Source organism: Misgurnus anguillicaudatus, chromosome 15, assembly GCF_027580225.2.
Source record: "Misgurnus anguillicaudatus chromosome 15, ASM2758022v2, whole genome shotgun sequence".
NCBI lineage: Eukaryota > Metazoa > Chordata > Actinopteri > Cypriniformes > Cobitidae > Misgurnus > Misgurnus anguillicaudatus.
In genome coordinates this window covers 4,678,093-4,695,444 of record NC_073351.2, presented here as the reverse complement: position 1 = coordinate 4,695,444, position 17,352 = coordinate 4,678,093, and the positions used below count along the sequence as shown (strand labels likewise).

Sequence of the window (17,352 nt, the reverse complement as noted above, 5' to 3'; positions counted from 1 at the left end):
AATTTACTTCAGTCATTACCGCAACTGCTGGTCAGAACACACAGAAGAGAACTGAGAGAAATCCATCAAAGGAGACAAAGACGGGATGGGTAAAAAGAAGATGTTAATGTACTGTGAATGGAAAGTTTATCAGCAGTACTGCAGTGTGTGCGTGCGTGCGTGTGTGTGTGACCCATGAGAGACCATAGGGCAGGGCTATTCAATTAGTTTGTCGTGGGGGCCAGTTCATAAAAAGTATCTTAAATGAGGGGCCAGAGATATAACAGTGATGATGACTAAATTTTTCTACATTTAAACATATTCATGTTGTATTTTAAAACTGCATAACAACAAAATCAGTGCATTGTACAAGAGGCTTTTTCTACAAACATGTATTTTGAAACTGCATTCAACAACATTAGTGCATTGTTAGATGTTAGGCTTTTCTACATCCAGACATGTTCGTTGTATTTTAAAATTGCATAACAACATAAGTAAGATGCCCAAGTAAGCTTTATTCTACATTTAAATAGGTAAATAAGATCCATATCACACTCATTGAGAATTTAACTAATTTACTCACTTCAGTGCACATAACAAAAAAGTTTATAATATGGAACATAACATTGTTTTATGCTGTTTTTTCAAAAGCTAATTATTACAGTAGCCCTTTTTAAACTACAACAGCCATCTTAATTACTGGCAAACATTAGGCTAGCTTCTAATAAACAGAATATGTTTTTAGATTTCGCAAGAGCAGTAAAATCAGGTGTATGTTTGTCAGCGTGATATGCATACAGTGGTGCAGGTGCTGTGCTGTGAGCGATGGGCGACTAACTGTTACTCGTTTTAATTGCAATCTTGTGTGAGAACGATGACTCGCATAATATTTGAGCCTTTGTCTGCTTTGAATTTTGGAGAAACGGCAGGATCTTTTTGTCTAGTTCACAAAATCGTTTCAACGAGTTTCCTTTATCTAACGTTAATGTCATTGTGGATAAGCATAAACATATCAGACAACAATTGTCGGAAAAGGCAGTGTTTTAAGCTGAAAATACAACAAATAAAGTTAAAACAACCATAGAGTCCGGTCTCTTAACTCACCACTGTCTGTCAGCTATCGCGTCTTGAGACGCGGGCGCGAGCGGGGAGGCGATCGCTTTGAACTTGTGGACAAAAGCGCGAATATAATCACGTGACACAGCTGCTCGCACCAGTCACGTGACTCGCGCTCTGCAGCTCATGCTGCATGAAACAGACGCACGCGCATCAACTCGTAACTGTACGGCCCGTTGTCTAACTTACTAAATTTATTTTAGAGATGTCTTTTTTACAGACAACATAAAGGGCCGGATCAAACCACCTTGGGGGCCGGGTTTGGCCCGCGGGCCGCCAATTGAATAGCCCTGCCATAGGGGATGGTGGCACTGATCTGACTGGCACACAATAGCATTTCTTTACACTCTCTATAAAACGTTTTGAAATAAGGTATTTTATCTGACGCTAGAGTCCCTTTTAATTCACTATTAAATGATCTAGAACAGAGGGAGAATAACACTAGAGTGGACTCTGAAGAGTTTGGATGCCAGGATCTAAAGGGCAATCAGGTTGAATGGAAGGGTGGGTGCACTTCAGAACAAAAAATGTAAAAAACAGTGAAATTGTTTTTGTAATCGTTTTTGTAAGGTGTCCTAAGGTATTATTTATAAAACGCGCAAAATGGGGCTGGAAATGTGCGTATGGCACTTCCCACGCAAAGGTTATGATCTATTAAAAAAAAACTTGACAGGAAAGTTCTGGAGACAATGGGAATTGGCAGCCCAGATTGTGAGGTGGTGAACTGAAGTCAGATTGAAGAAAGTAAGTGAGATAAACAATTATAAGTGTATTATAGACGCACACACACAATGTCAAAGTGTGGAAATACAGCCATTAAATAACAGTGAATTCATGAAATTCATTTTTATATTTCTGCTTTTTGTAGAGTACACTCGTGCTGCGGTAGAAGAGTGCGCATAAATCAGACACGCACACTAATACGAGTAGAAAACATTTATTTTATTTTATGCAGTGATTTTGCCAAGGTGTTAACGATGAGTCTAACTGCTGTAAACATATAAATAATGCGGTGACCCCCGTGTTTAATGCTGCGTGATTGAACTGCTGGAGGATTACGACAATGATTTTCATTTATTGGCAGGGTGCATACCAGCTTACGAGCGAACAATTGGATGCCAGTCTCATTAATATGCAGATCTGCATTCATGAGGTAATTTGGATGATCTGTGAATTTTAACAGGGAACATTGCTTACATGTGTACGTTTATAAGTCTGAATATGTTTTGGCTTACGCCATTTTTGGCCCACATGGAATTTCTGTAAGGATTCTATGCACAGTTTTATAAATTAGACCCCTGGTCTCTATGTTGTTGTCTCATTAGTCCCGCCTTCCAGTAAAACATTATGGTACAATTGATGTCAGGCTTATTGTTGGTCAGAAATATGTTGTTTAATTGTGATTTCAGCACACACTTTTTTTAGTAGACAGGACTTTAGTCTTGCATGACTGAAATAACTGCCCGGAGGCATTGAAAACATGGTCGCCTAGTGGTGCGACTTCCCTAAAGAGGCCATTACCGCAATTCTGGTGATGCGAATACAGCAAAAATAAGAAATTTTAACTACGGATACAAATGAACTTACAGGTCAAATGGATACAGCCACATAAGCCAATACAACCAATGCTTAATAAACTTGTCTAAAGCAAGCTGACCCAATGGCTGAATGCTGAAAGACAGAAATAGAGACAGCAAAAAACACACGCACACACAGAGAGACAGACAGACAGGTCAACCTACTGGCTGATCTAAATGCACCCCTATAATAATCTCCTTTAAAGAAACTGTGAATAGAAGCCAGCCACAACGTGCTATATTACATAGCAATCTGTGGCCTTAACACAAGCAACCTTAAAACTTAACCTCATTACAGCACATGACTGATTTCAAATGCTGCTGCTTGCCAAATAGGTGCCCTAAGCGTACTTGTATTGTGGTGCCCCCAAGCCCTTCAGATAAAAATAAAAAAAACGTCACACAACTACATTAGATCAGAATAAAACTTTAAGTATTAAAAAATGCAATTGCCAATTCTAATTGTATCTTGACAGCTGTACAAACTGCAATTACATATGAATAATATGTAAATAGTCTCAAATTCAAGGAGCTTTCAAGGCATTTCCAGGTCCAATGCCCTCAAATTCAGGGACTAAATGTGGGGACACATTACAAGTGAGAGCAAGGTTACATTGTGTTACCTTTTAAGATACATTGTTACAGTGCCCTTTCGAGGGAACTTGCGTTGCGTCACTGTGGTGACAGTTTGGGGACGCTTCCAGGGGTAAGTGCGTCTGAATGTGTATATCAAATTCAACCAATGGTAAGGCTTAACGACAGGGACGCAAGAAAGTATGGCAAGGGAGACGCAGCGTCTCATTCCCTTCTCAGGTAACAACAGTTACATACGTAACCCGAGACGTTTTCATGTGTCAAACACAACTATGCAAAAAAGCATTTTGGTATGAATCAACAATCGCATACAGAAGATATAAGCATTTAAAGCAAACAGTTTAGCACGTGTGATTAAAAAGTCTAGATTTATTATGATATTATCCTACACTACACAGGGAATAATATGGATTTTTTTTCCAGAAAACTCTTTAATGACCTGTATCTATGTATGTATATTTTCAAATACTTCCCAGGGCCTTGAATTTTTTTCCCCAGATTCACAAATTTTCAAGGATTTCAAGGAGCCGTGGGAACCCTGTAGTTCCTCGCCATATCTGCCTAGAAAATTGCAACTTTTAATTTTCCGTCGGTCTTAGTACACGATGTAACTACAGAAGAGTCGAGTTTTAAATAGGAAAAATATTGAAACTCTTTGGTTATTTTTAGCGTGATGCTAATTGTCTAATCAGATTCAATGAATTGTGCTAAGCTATGCTAAAAGTGGTACCGCGAGACCTGGAGATCAACTGAATGGATTCCAAAATGGTAAAAATCAAATGATTAACTCTTTAAAAAAAAATTGGAATGTCCCTTTAAGCCACAACAATCGACTCAGGTTTGATGTTAGCATGACGATAGTTAAAATAAGTAACACAACTGTTCCTGTATCTAACTGGGTTCACCTAGCTAACAGTGTTCCTGTAGCTAACAGTATGTCTTTGTTCCTGTAGCTAACAATCTGACATCTTTTTGATCTGCATTCACAGTATATCTAATGCATACAAACAGAGATATCTTAGAAGGCAGAATGTAGTTTGTGTATTGTGGATGCTGGACATTGTATTTGTCAAAGCAGCTTCCATAGTCTGTCATGAACTCTTTTGTTCTCTGTTGTAAACACAAAGAGACTTTATCCATTCAGGGTTTTGCTTGCCTTCTCCACGCTTGCCTTTCACCAATTCAACTTCTATGTAAAATCCTACACAAATCTCCGAGCTTGGCAACCCCTGACTTTGCTTTATTTCTCATGGGAGAAGAAATGTTGCCTCACGGTTGTTTTTGTTTGCGGAACGGTTACAGTCCGCTACAAAGTTCCTGCCCCGTTCCGCTTTTCCAGTGAGAAAAGTGCACTCAAGTCTTGTTTGTCTAGCAAAAATGTTAAAAATCACCTTGGCGCGTGTGCGAGGAACCTTTACCCCTCAGATTTACCTTACCAAACTTTCCTTCCAGAGTTCAGTGGGGGCAGACTCCAAACCCACATAGCAACAAGCGCTGTGATTGGTTAGTGGCTTTCTGCCAAGCTGAGAAAACAGTTTCCTGTCTGTGGGCCAGAGAGAGAGCATGTCTGTGTGTGTGAGAAAGACAGCAAACACACTCTCTGTTTTGGGAAGCTGTACATTTAACACACATACAGTATCTTGGGTGTGGGTCAGAGAAAACCATAAAAAAGAAACACATCTCACAGAAAGACAAATCAACACAGTTGACAACAAACACACAAAGATTTATTTTTCTCTATTATAGATATTTGTCTTGAGCTTTCAACCATATTCACAAACAGTTATTTAGAGATGGCCGCACAACTTCGTTTACATAACTCATCACGGGACATCTAAAATAAAGGGGAAAGACCACAAACCTAGTGAATGGTACACAGAAAGCTTAAAAATATCATTGTTTATCCAAGAACCTAACATTGGTCTTCATATATGCACATTATTTCAAACCCGTAAGACTTCTAAACAAAATATTTAAACATCAATTTTCTCTAAAACACCTCAGAAAAAGACTGTCACAAGAGTTAGCAAGAGGATGAGTTAATGATACACACAAAACTGTAACCACATGTATGGCTTCCTGCCAGGGCTGTATCTGTCGCCGAAAAGCCAGACCAACTTGACGTTTCGTCTGAAAAGCTATGAAATATTACGCTGTTTTCATCTGTGATCACAAAAATGACCTCGAGTCAAAAAGGCCAAATCTGCACAACACCCCTTTATGTGACAGGACGCCTGACCCTGCGATCGAGGGACGGAGTGAAAATGTGGGGTCAGAAAGAAATGCATCTCGATATGCAGTGTAAAGGCCTGTGGGAGATTTCACAATTAATGGTGTTGGATAGTAATGAAATCAATTAGCGCTGAAACGATTCATCGAGTTACTCGATTTACTCGATTCAAAAAATTCTGCCTCGAAGCCTCATTAAATTTCTATGACGCGCACTACACGCGCCGAGATCTGATTCACACGGACCGTTGTTCAATGTTCAGGAAGCACATCATAGCGCGTAGTACATTTTGAATTAAGTTGCCGCGATGGCGGAGCGAATATGTCCATAAACGGCAGAAAGAGAATGTTTAAAGTTTGGGATCATTACATTATCATTACATTCAGCATCTGAACTGAAAACATCCACTGTTGTTTCACCAAGCGTCGATGAAACAAGGTAACAGCTTTCGCTGATTTTAATCCCATACTGTATTTGTAGCGATGTCGTTATGCGGTTTGACTAGATATGATGTTTAGCTTTGATGTTTTCGTATTCACGTTCAATTGCTTAAAAAAGAACCTCTTCACAAACACGCATGCACTTTACAGGTGTGTGTACCAAAAAACGGCACCACAGTGCAATCATTTATGGGCAACTTGTAATCTGACATATTTTGTTCCATAATAATAATCTCTGTCTTATTGGAGTTTAGCATAAGGAAGTTATTCTCTCTCACGCGAGTCAGACCGATCGCGCAATGCATCACATATGCTTAAACTTTTATGTAGCCACGCAACATAAAAGTTGCGTGGCTACATGCATTCACTGTATACAGCGGGACGTGATGTCGTAACGTGTTTTTTTCGAACGAATTCTTAACCTAAAATGCACCGCAATGCAAGTGATGCAAACCAAATGCAGGGTTCTATTGAAAAGGAATGTATGTTTTTCTGCCGTACCAAAATGCAATGAAGCAACTGAACGTCTGACTGGGGTGTCACTCTTCCTCACGCACAGCACGCGCGCACACACACACACAGGTTGTTACCATAGCAAATAGGCTCACCCCAGAAATGATATATTACATGTTAGTAGCCTAATGGTAAATGCTGCAGGTGTAGAAATGTACATAAACCAGATATTTACTTTGATGTCAGGGCTAGATTACAGCATGAACCCTGTTATGCATATTAATAAATTAAAGTGCTTAATTGTTGGCACTGGCACTTATAAACTTTGAAATTAATAGGCTTATTTTTTGGAGCCAAATACCTCTGTTTTTTTTAAAAGTAAAAGCCAAATGCTTGAACATTTTACAGCCACGTCATTTTCGTTATGCATTATTTGTTTTGGTTGTTTAAAAACACAAACAAAATTTTTATCTGATTACTCGATTAATCGATCGATTCAGTGCTAGATTAATCGATTACAAAAAGAATCGATAGCTGCAGCCCTAAAATCAATTCACGCAACAAAACTTAACAGAAAACACACAAAGGCTGGATATGTGAAAAGAGGATGTGTGTTTGGTAAAGACATTGTGTAACTGACAAATTACACAAATCTGCATTTGGCAGATGCTTTTATTCAAAGCGACTTCAATCTTTACACTCTTTTTGCTAGTAGGTGTGATCCTTTGGGATCCAACCCATGACCTTTGCATTTCTAACACAACTGTGAGCTACAGGAACAAATGACTGCAGTCCTGAGGGACAGAGACAGCAAACCACAGATGAAAACCTGCGGGTAAATCAAGACTTAAGGGTCAAACATGCACCAAATCAGCATGGGTTCAATGAAAGGGCCAGCAGCCTGGAGGAACCATCAGCCACTTGTCTGAGACCCGGCAAGCTTCACAGCAGATCACACAGACACCTGTCCACCCAGACACATGGAGCTCCTTCAGCAGCGAGGCCATGTTGAGCAATCTGAAGAGCAAAAGCCTTGTTCACCAACACAAAAAGAAATGAACTTTGCCTCGGTTAAATCTGCCTTTAAGTCTAAAGATCACTGCAGCAGCCTTGAGCTCTTGGTTTTAGTCAACATGGCACTTTAAACTCATTGACTCCAGTAATGTTTTAAAAAATGATATTCTGCAAGGAGGATTTTATCCACCAGGAATCAATTAGATGAAAGTACCAGGATGAAAGCTAAATTAAATGAACGTTGTTCCTGCTGGCACTTGTTCACCTTTGACCTCAAGCAAGCTGAGTAGTGAATAACTTCCAGGTAAACTGTAGCTGAATGTTTGAAGCAACAACTTATTTAATATCAAAGCCATATAGTTATGCGACCATTATACACATGCCAAACCTTTTAATAATAAAACCGTCTGATGACTTGGACACCTTAGAGTCGAAATGTCCTGCATGCTTCAAGTAACCTATTGTCTAACATTGACTCCGTATGTGCGCACATTTTCCACAGCACATGATCAGCTGTTTGCAGTGTGTGACCGAGTATTTGAGATGCGGACAAACCGGGGCACCGGTGCAACCGATCCCTGTCGTCAATAGCAACAGAAGCAATGTAAACACTGTGACTGTGAACAGAGGCATGCAGATCTGCTTATACTGCGTTTTGCAGTACAGATTATCAGAGGACTGTAATTGGTCGGTAATTTGAGGCGAAGGACAGACGCACCCTACGGCAAACAGTCTGAGGAAAACAGCTTAAAGACACCCAAGAAGACATTATCAAATCTCTCTGTGAGCGGACAACTTTCTTAACAGCGATACCGAGACGTCATTGTGTATTCAGTTACAGGACAGGTTTGAAGATTAGGTTTTAAACCTCATTGAAAAGCCTCCAGTAACTCAGGACAAATATAAATGATGTTTAGTCAATCTCTGCTTTGTTTAGCTGTTGTTTTGTCAGGGCCGGTCCCATGTGCTCAACTTTTGTGGAAAACGATCCCAAGGGACAGAGTAACAGGAGATAGGGAAACATACCAGCACAGCCCTGAGCACACACACTCACTGAAAATATACTTAGCTGGAGTCAGGGGGCAGTTTATTTTCAACTAAAAACTGAAAACGTTTTATGCATTTCGGCTGTTGGTAATGGTGTTATGCACTGTAAAAAGTTGGATCAACTTTTTGGATCAGATCGAAGAAACTTTTTAAGCTGACTCAACATTTCACTTTTTATAGTATGGGTCCTGTAAATGCAAAAAATTAGTTTTAATTAAGTTTTTAAAAGTAACAGCTTATTGTTTCCATTCAAATGACAAAACCTCAAATCTGCAAAAACTGTGAAATCATGCGTGTATTACGTGTTCAGTCAGCATGCACGAGCACCTGACAACCATAACCACAATGGCGGCCTAGGACTGTGTTTGAGTTTATTAACGCTTCTCCAACAAAGTTTACATACTTTTGCCGCTATAGTAATGTAGCTTGTAGTAATAAATGTACCTCGTTGTCCGTTTAAGCAAAACTGCACAATGCTTTTGTTGTTTTCTTTGTATTACTGTTCTGTGGACAATGCCTATTTGTACAGCAGGGGCGAGGACCGAAATTTTAAACTGAGTGGACCTTGGTGAAATAGGGTGGACCTCAATGCCTACTCTTGTGAGAGCTGCTTGGCACTTTTGTGACGCGATGCCAAGGTTTGGGGATATCAAGTTACGCTGCGCAAGTTACGTTGCTACGTAGGCCTATGTAATTTAACCTTCTCAAAGAACCTAATAAAACATAAAAATATAGTTTTCCAAATATTTCATATAGGCTATAGCAGGGGTGTCCAATCCTGCTCCTGGCGATCGACTATCCTGCAGAGTTCAGGTCCAACTCTAATCAAACACACCTGCCTTCAATTTTCAAGTAATCTTGAAGTCCTTGATTAGCTGCTTCAGGTGTATTTGATTTGGGTTGGAGCTGAACTTTGCAGGACAGTCAATCGCCAAGAGCAGGATTGGACACCCCTGGGCTATAGGGAATTGCAAACAACATACCCCGCAATAAAGTGACAATTTCTATACCCGGCCCAACCCGACTCGCTGGTTACCCACGGATTATGAGAAAACCCGTGCATCAAAAAGGCCCTGTCCCAAATGGCACACTTCGGACTTATGAACTTCCTCAGAGTCCACACTTTGATGGCATCGTGAAGGGCAGACCTTAGGGACCCTTGACGCAAGTCCAAGAGGGCGCACCAGAATCGTATTTTGGGACAGATGGGACACCCTACGGACTTGTAGACTAAGCGAGCATGCGCAATTTAGGACCACAAGACCGAAAGTCCACATGAAGTGCGCCATTTGGGACAGGGCCCATTTGTCACATAAACATATCCTCAGATAATTTCAAGCTTTCATATGATGACAAATGAATCTCTTCTGGAAAAAAGATAAAAAACATATCCTAACGTTTAAAAAGTAGAGCACTTTTGAAACCTAACTTTTATAGACAGTCTAATGACCATACAAATAATTACATATTAGATATGTTTCTCTCAGTTGTAAGAAGTCACACTGATGTAATACGGAAGAAATAGATTCACTGTGCTTCTAGGCATTAATAAAGCCTTACATTTTTTTTATATCCATCTCCTAGCTTGTGCCTGTCTACAACTTTATCCCAGAGATTTTTTGACAATGCTTTTCCACCCATAGTTGATAGTTTGCTTCAGTTGACTTACCAAGGACTGAAATGCTCCAAGAAAGCTAATTTCATGCTAAGCTAATTAAAAATGACCACAGCTGAAAGTCTTTGTGTGCAATTGACAAGATGATTAGCTACACCTGATTGAGTTTACAAGTTTACAAGGGCTGGGGGTGATCCTTTCTCCATGATTCTGGTTTTATGTGTGTTTTTCTGATATGTTGGTGTTATATCTTCTACTTGGATATGATAGGTTGCACCAAGTACATGCTGGTAGATAAAACAAAGTGTGCCTGTGCCCATTTTAGGCTGTAAAGCAACAAAATTTTGTTCTTTTTTTCCTACTTCGTTATTCATAGCAGAGCTGAGCTTAGAGATGTCATCACTTATATCTTACAGTAGTAAATCATTAGCGTGTTTTTTCCCAAACACAGTGAAGAACAATCCAATATGCAGGAAGTGGCTCACCACAGACATCTACTGAATTTTAGGATGTGTTAAAGATGACCTCAAACTTTCTCTTATAGCCTAATAGGCTTTAAAAGGTTTACCACCCTACCCTGTGCCCTGTTCTTCTTCACGGTAGCTTACTTCAGATGAGACCAGCAGCATGGAAAATCTTATCTATAACCAATGATGATTACCAAAACAGAGTCACTGAGCTGAAAAATGAACATAACACCGATTCTCTGCACAGCCTTTCAAACGACGGCCCATTTAAATGCAGATTAAAGTCTACAATCACAATGAGGGTTTTAGCCTTGCTTTAAAAGTTTTTGAAAGGTCGAGAGCTTATAAAGACCCTTTGTATTTGCCCACATTCAATAGAAAACAGAGAAAAATAACCGTGCTTACTTCATTGGTTTTTTTAATATGTTTTGTTTTAAGAGAGAGTGAATTTCCTTCTTAAACATCTTACAATATTTTACATTGATTTCACTATATTCTTTACCCCAAGGTTATTCATCTTCATATGCATGTACGCCCAACACAAATCTCCAATAGGGGACAAATAAAGGACAATCATTATCATCATATATTGTATTTATTTGCATAGATTGTGAAATGGCCAGCTCAACATTTAAAGGGCACATATTATGCAAAATGTACTTTTACAAGGTGTTTGGACATAAATGTGTATTAGCAGTGTGTGAACACAACAACCCTTCAAATGAAAAACAAAAACACCCACTTCTTTTATAATCCCCGTTACAATAAAGCAGTCTCATTAGATATGCTGTTTTGATTTTCTTGTTAATGTGATGTCACACAAACAAAGCCCCGCCCACCGCCAATGACTGACTGGTTAATTTTACCCAAAAACTATTCTAAATGTTTGTTAGCACACTGTAGCGCTAATGCAGCTTAATATACTATTGTGTCAGACTGTATTTACAGGAATCAGACTTTTTTTTAAACTGAAACTGGGAGTGAGGGGCTGTAGCTCATTTGCATTTTAGGATAAAGACACGAAACCCCTTTTATGCTCCTGACCAAATAAGAGCATTTTGTGCTAAACTTCACAGACACATTCTAGGCACTCCTGAGACTTATATTATATAGCAACATAGGTAAATGCTACTTGTTTGTAAGAAGTCTTAGTCAACACGGTTCCAGTAACTGAGTATTCTTAGTCGATTTGTTTTGGTATACAGCCCGAACAAGCACCAATAATAGAAATGCCCACAGTGAGTGTTTACACTGACAGTAAGGAAAGCTACAGGTCCAGATGGCCTCACGTCTTCACGCCGAGTCCTCGGTGTTTACAGCTATTTGATTGGTCTAGAAACAGTTTTAGCCCTTCATGCATTGTAGATGATCTCAACTACTGACCATAGTTCTGCTTCCAGCACAGAACCTCGGTGGTCGTCATTAAAGATCCCAGCCGCACAGGAACTGATGTAATCACACCCGCTGAAAGAGCAAATGGTCATGTGAGACATAAAAATTACGTAACGCTGCTGACTGTTTCCACACTTCATGCACATATACTGTCCATGTACAGCTTGCCGGTTTAAATGCTTTAAACAAATCTAAGAGAAACAATGACAAAGAGGTAGAAGTGAACTGAAAGAATATTTTTAAATTAAGGATATTTCCTCTCATATTCATAATTCTGTATTGCAAAAAAGCGTGTATAATTTGTAGCGTGTTTAATTATTACAGTAATTTTTACTCTAATATATTTAATTTAATAATTTATATAACATACATCATATATGTGTGATAATATTTAACATAAACCAAAATATTTCATTTAAAATATAATCTCTATAGCTGTTAGCCTGGTTAAAACCAGACCATTCTCAGTAGTTACTGAGTTATGGTCAGGCAAAGGTTCATAGACAAATAATTTCCAAAGGGGCGTCACCAACGGACATCTTTCAAATGCCTCTGTGTCCAATTGGATAGACCTAAAACCAATCATAGCGGTGAAGGAGATGGCGTATGCAGAGCTATATCAGACTTTTGCCGGATCCAGTCAGTAAGACAGCAATAAATCTTTTTTTTTAGATATGAAGGCTTCGAGTGTTGTTCTTTGCTCTGGTTTTAATGAAAAGAAAACGTTTAAATCGCTTAAAACAGACGCGATAGCTAATTGGAATGGAGTGATGTTCCACGACGGAATCCATCTTTGTAATGTACAAAATCTGCTTCACCGTTGCTGCGCTGTCGTCATCGTGTAAAGCCCGCCCCAACATTTCTGATTGGTGCTGAGGTTTCTCGGCATTAGAAATGGGCTTGAATGGCCTCTTTGCCAGACTTGCAGAGCAAATCTACATTTGCCGGAAGTTGTCTGGGTTTTCCCATGCTATATAGCCGTTGTTGTTGTTGTTGTTTTTTTTTAAAAAGCCTACATTGCTTTACAAAAATTAGATTTTCTGTTTTTTTGTTTTTTTTTTGGTTATTTGTATTATTACTTTTGAAAGGATTTTACACCTTAATGGGTAAATGGGGTCTGAATTGTAATGGGAACAAACAAACCCCTGCCAAGGCAAAACTTGGTGGAGGCAAAACTGTGCAAACTAGCAGACATTAGCACACCTAATTTCCCTCTGCATGAGATGTATAGCTCTCTCTACTCCACCCAGTTCAAGTGAAACAGTCACGATAAACAGCTGTTCAAGCCCTGACACCCCAAACACTCTCAGCTGATAGCTCCAGGCCTGCTCCAACTGTTTCTTTCAGAACGCTGATGAAATATGACATCATTCCTCAGTGTTTTCATATGACCTATACCATGCAGAGATCCTAAGAACCGCTTCCCCACATTATGGTCAAAGCTGATGGGCTCTATTTGTATTGCCGTCTATCAAAACGACTAGGATGTGTTTTCAATCTCACTATCAAGATTGATATTCAGCATTAGTCCTTAAAGTGCGTACCACGGTATCAACACTCAGGCCAAACTGATCAAAAGGGCTGGAGCTGGATCAATAATGTTGAGTAAAGCATGTATTAATTTGCAGTGCCAAACAAGAGATGTTTATTGGTATCAGCTCCAGCTGAATTGATTTTTAGATGTTTAGCCTTGACAGAGTCCAATGAAAGCCACATGATCTTGTTACACCTCTGAGTTTATTGTGAGTGCCTATCGTAGTGCCAGAAATTTAAAGACAAGTTGCCATACGAGAGAGATCCTAATACAGAGCCAAAATATTTGGGTACAATACTTTTGAGATAAAAATTATAAAAATTCTGCCACCCTTATGTCATTCCAAACCCATAACCTCATTATTTTCCTCAACTTAAAAAAATTATTTGTTTAAGCTACTGTATGTGGACTGTATATAACCCAGAAGTCAGATGGACTACTTTTATGGTGATATTTGTTATTTTTGGAACTTGACAGCCCATGGTAACCACTCACACAACTGCTGCTGTAAGAAAAACATCTATGGTGTAAATATATGTATATTTTTTAAAAGCAAAGCAAGCAAGGTGGACATACAGAGAGAGCTAAATTGAAGAACTGACTACTTCCATCAGTGGAACAGTTTGTTCCAAATAACAACAGCACAGATGGGCTTGTGACTGCAGTCAACTCTATAAAACAAAACATAGGGCTCAGATCCACAGACAAATCCGACTGACTCTGAAGACAATGCCACAATCACTATGTTCTTATTCAAAGGATATTTCTTTACCCAAACTAAAACCTATTTGGCTAGCTTGGACTGTTTGTTGGCTGTGTGTAAATTGGGAGCTTTGGCAGGACAACGGGGGCAAATAACAGTCACAGGGGCCAAATTACAACCAAACACAACTCTAGCCGGTCCAAATATGGAAGTGTAGAGATTTTTATTTTAAAAGTACAGTAGTACAGACAGCAGTTTTAAGATCATTTACATACAGTAACTATCATAAAATGGAACGTTTTACATATTTCAGTGCCCATTGAAAACCACATACAATACATGTTTTACCTTTAAATCTGATAAAAGAGGGTGTTGACAAATGTATGGGGGATGGGGGGGAGGGCAGGTAATGTCATGCAAATCCACATTAAGTTCCTGCTCACTAGTTTAACTCCTCACTTTTAAAGCCTTTCATTCTACCAAGTTATCCATCATCACCTATTGAATCTTCAGAAAGCTTACGTAATCATGTCATTTTGAACCTGTACCCAACAAAAAACAGCTCTGTGCCCAAACAAAACTTTTGTAAGTCGCTTTGGACAAAAGCATTGTCTAAAAGCCTAAATGTGCAGCGAACCAAACAAATAAAAACAAACAAACAAACATATGTATCAAACCCAGACCCAACCAAAACAAAAAGATTTTCAACAAAACAATGCTATACCTAAAAAACCAACCTAACCCAAATTAAACCCATACCTATACAAAACACAACCAAAACAAACCCATGGCCATTTAAAATCAACACACAGGGCACATTGATGTACTGTGTATGTAAATACCACGTCGACGTGGTTGACTGCATTACATGAACCACTCCATATGTAAAGAACATATGCACTTATATATGAGTGTGGACATTTACAAAGCGCGTGAAGGTTTGTTGTGTATGTCAGCGAAAAAAAGGAAAACAACACGCAGGACACAAACAGCTGATTTAGGATGCTTTGTTCTCCGCCACAAACGGACGGTAAAAAGAAGCGACGACATCCGCTTGCTGATGTTTTAACGGCGTCATAAAGAAACGATACAATATCTGAACACTGTCAAATCGCGTGCATGAAACAACAAACATACACACTGCAGAGATGTGACGTCATCGCTCGCTAAACACACCGATGACATTCAAACAACACACACACTCTTCAAAAAGTCATGCACAGTATTATTTATTTTTACCTCTGTCAGGCTTCATGTTGGTCACAGACACGGCGATCCCCTCCAGCATGCCTGCCGTCCGTCTTCCGTCTTCAGATCTTTGTTTTGACTTTAAAACTCGTCCCGTAGACATTGTTAGGTATCGATCTGGCGTACAGCCATTCGGATATGAATGATTTGAGCTGTTAGGATCAATACTATTGATCTACAAACCGCTGTATGCTAAAACACAACAGTCCGATGAGCTAGTCCATCAAAACGACAGCTTTCTACCTAAATAAACATGCAAAAATCATCTCGGTCTATCCAGCTAAATATCTAGGACTTCCGATACGAGTGGCCTCATTGCCGATGCCAACACGCCAGTCCAAAAGTGCCACTAATCAGCTCAAATGTAAAGCCACACCAGACACATCACGACCCCCTGGATGATCATTAGCAACCCCCACACACAGCTAGATCAGACCCAGGTCAGGTAGATCAGACTCTCTCAAGGAACCACCGGAACCGTCATCTCCAGGCTGGAGAAGAAACGTTACGTGGCTGTGATGAGTCTGAGTTCAGTCAAGAAGTGGATCATAGTTTTAAAATCCCTTCTCGCCCACTTAATCATAAACTATGCAGTTTAAGATTAAAAACACGTATGTCTGATGAAGCTGCGCAACTGAAAGACTAGTTTAAGTGAGACAACCAACTAACGTTAGTTTAACAGAGTAACCATACAGCAACTGACTAAAACAGCGACGACAGAACAGAAGACGAAGAGCTAAAAAGCTGTTCGAGTTGTCTGAACGATATCTCGAAGATTAAATGTGATCAGCAGGGACAAAGCTCGTGTTCTCTCTCTCTCTCTCTCTCTCTCTCTCTCTCTCTCTCTCTCTCTCTCTCTCTCTCTCTCTGCTTGTCAAAACAGATGCAGGAGGACAGCCTTTTGAGTCATGTGTCCCAACAACAGCTCACCCCGCCCCCTTCATGCTCCGTCACTTCCGCCTCACGGAACAGGCGTCAGGCCGTTGCTGTAGCAACGCGGAACCGTAACCTACTTACGCTTTTAGCTTTAGCAGCTAGCCACTTTTGTTTTTTTGTTTATATTTAAAAGGCAAGATGTCTCCTTTATTTAAAATGACACCCTTCATGAAAATGCGTGGCTGCAAATGTTTTCTTACAAATTATATTTTCAGCATAATAACGCAACAAGACGTTCAATTAAAATGCAGATACATTTAGGAACTGCTAGTATTTTGTATACACCGGTTAGTTCTGTTGACAGTGTGTAGGTATGGTGGCATGAACTCCAAAAAATGTGGGCAAACTTCATGACCCTGCTCTACCTGCAGACAGAGAGTGTTTGTGTCATTCAGTAAGCAGTGAAATCTGACCTTTCTACAAAGGAGATAACCTGTTAACAGGTAATAAGACTTTTCATGTATTATTAGACATTTGGACACTATATATATTATATATACACACACCTGACCCTTTTTATAGACTGAAATGTTAATGTACACATACTTTAACCTTTTAAAGTCATTTAAAACACTCTCATTTAATTAATTTCAAAATGTTATATATAAAATGTCTTAGTAATAGTTCATTTTATAATTTTATTTTGGCATACTTGACCAAACCATATAACATAGGACTAAAACAGGAAAAAAGACTGTGTTGATCTGAGGCAAAACCGTGCTGAGATCCAGCCTGCTCAGTCAAATGAGGTCAGGTTTGCATAACCTCTTTGTTTAAGTCGCATTCAATGTGTGACTGTATTGTAGTGACATCTAGTGGTCTTTATGTAGAATTACGACTTTCACGAAACTAAATGTCATCAATAGGTTTAGATTTTATGGGGTGGTTTTCCGGACAAGGATTAGTTTAAACCAGGACTAGGCTTTAGTTTAATTATGAAATAGATCTAGTTTTTGACATGCCTTACTAAAACATTACTTTTGTGCATTTTGAGGCAAAACAAAGTA

The 17,352-nt window shown here is 39.3% G+C and overlaps 1 protein-coding gene across 2 annotated transcripts in view; it reads right to left on the bottom strand.

Annotated features, from left to right (window-relative positions):
- atosa (atos homolog A) overlaps positions 1–16,259 on the bottom strand; it is a 42,241-nt gene extending 25,982 nt beyond the window's left edge. The window contains exons 1-2 of one of the 2 annotated variants that reach the window (XM_055175071.2): positions 15,401–16,259; positions 11,916–11,996 (exon numbers count right to left, since the gene is read on the bottom strand). In XM_055175071.2, the coding sequence (XP_055031046.2) occupies positions 11,916–11,996; positions 15,401–15,512 (193 nt within the window). In that variant the 5' untranslated portion in view covers positions 15,513–16,259. The remainder of the gene's footprint in view (positions 1–11,915; positions 11,997–15,400) is intronic. The other variant, XM_055175072.2, reaches the window with a different exon arrangement.
- Positions 16,260–17,352: the final 1,093 nt, after the last annotated feature.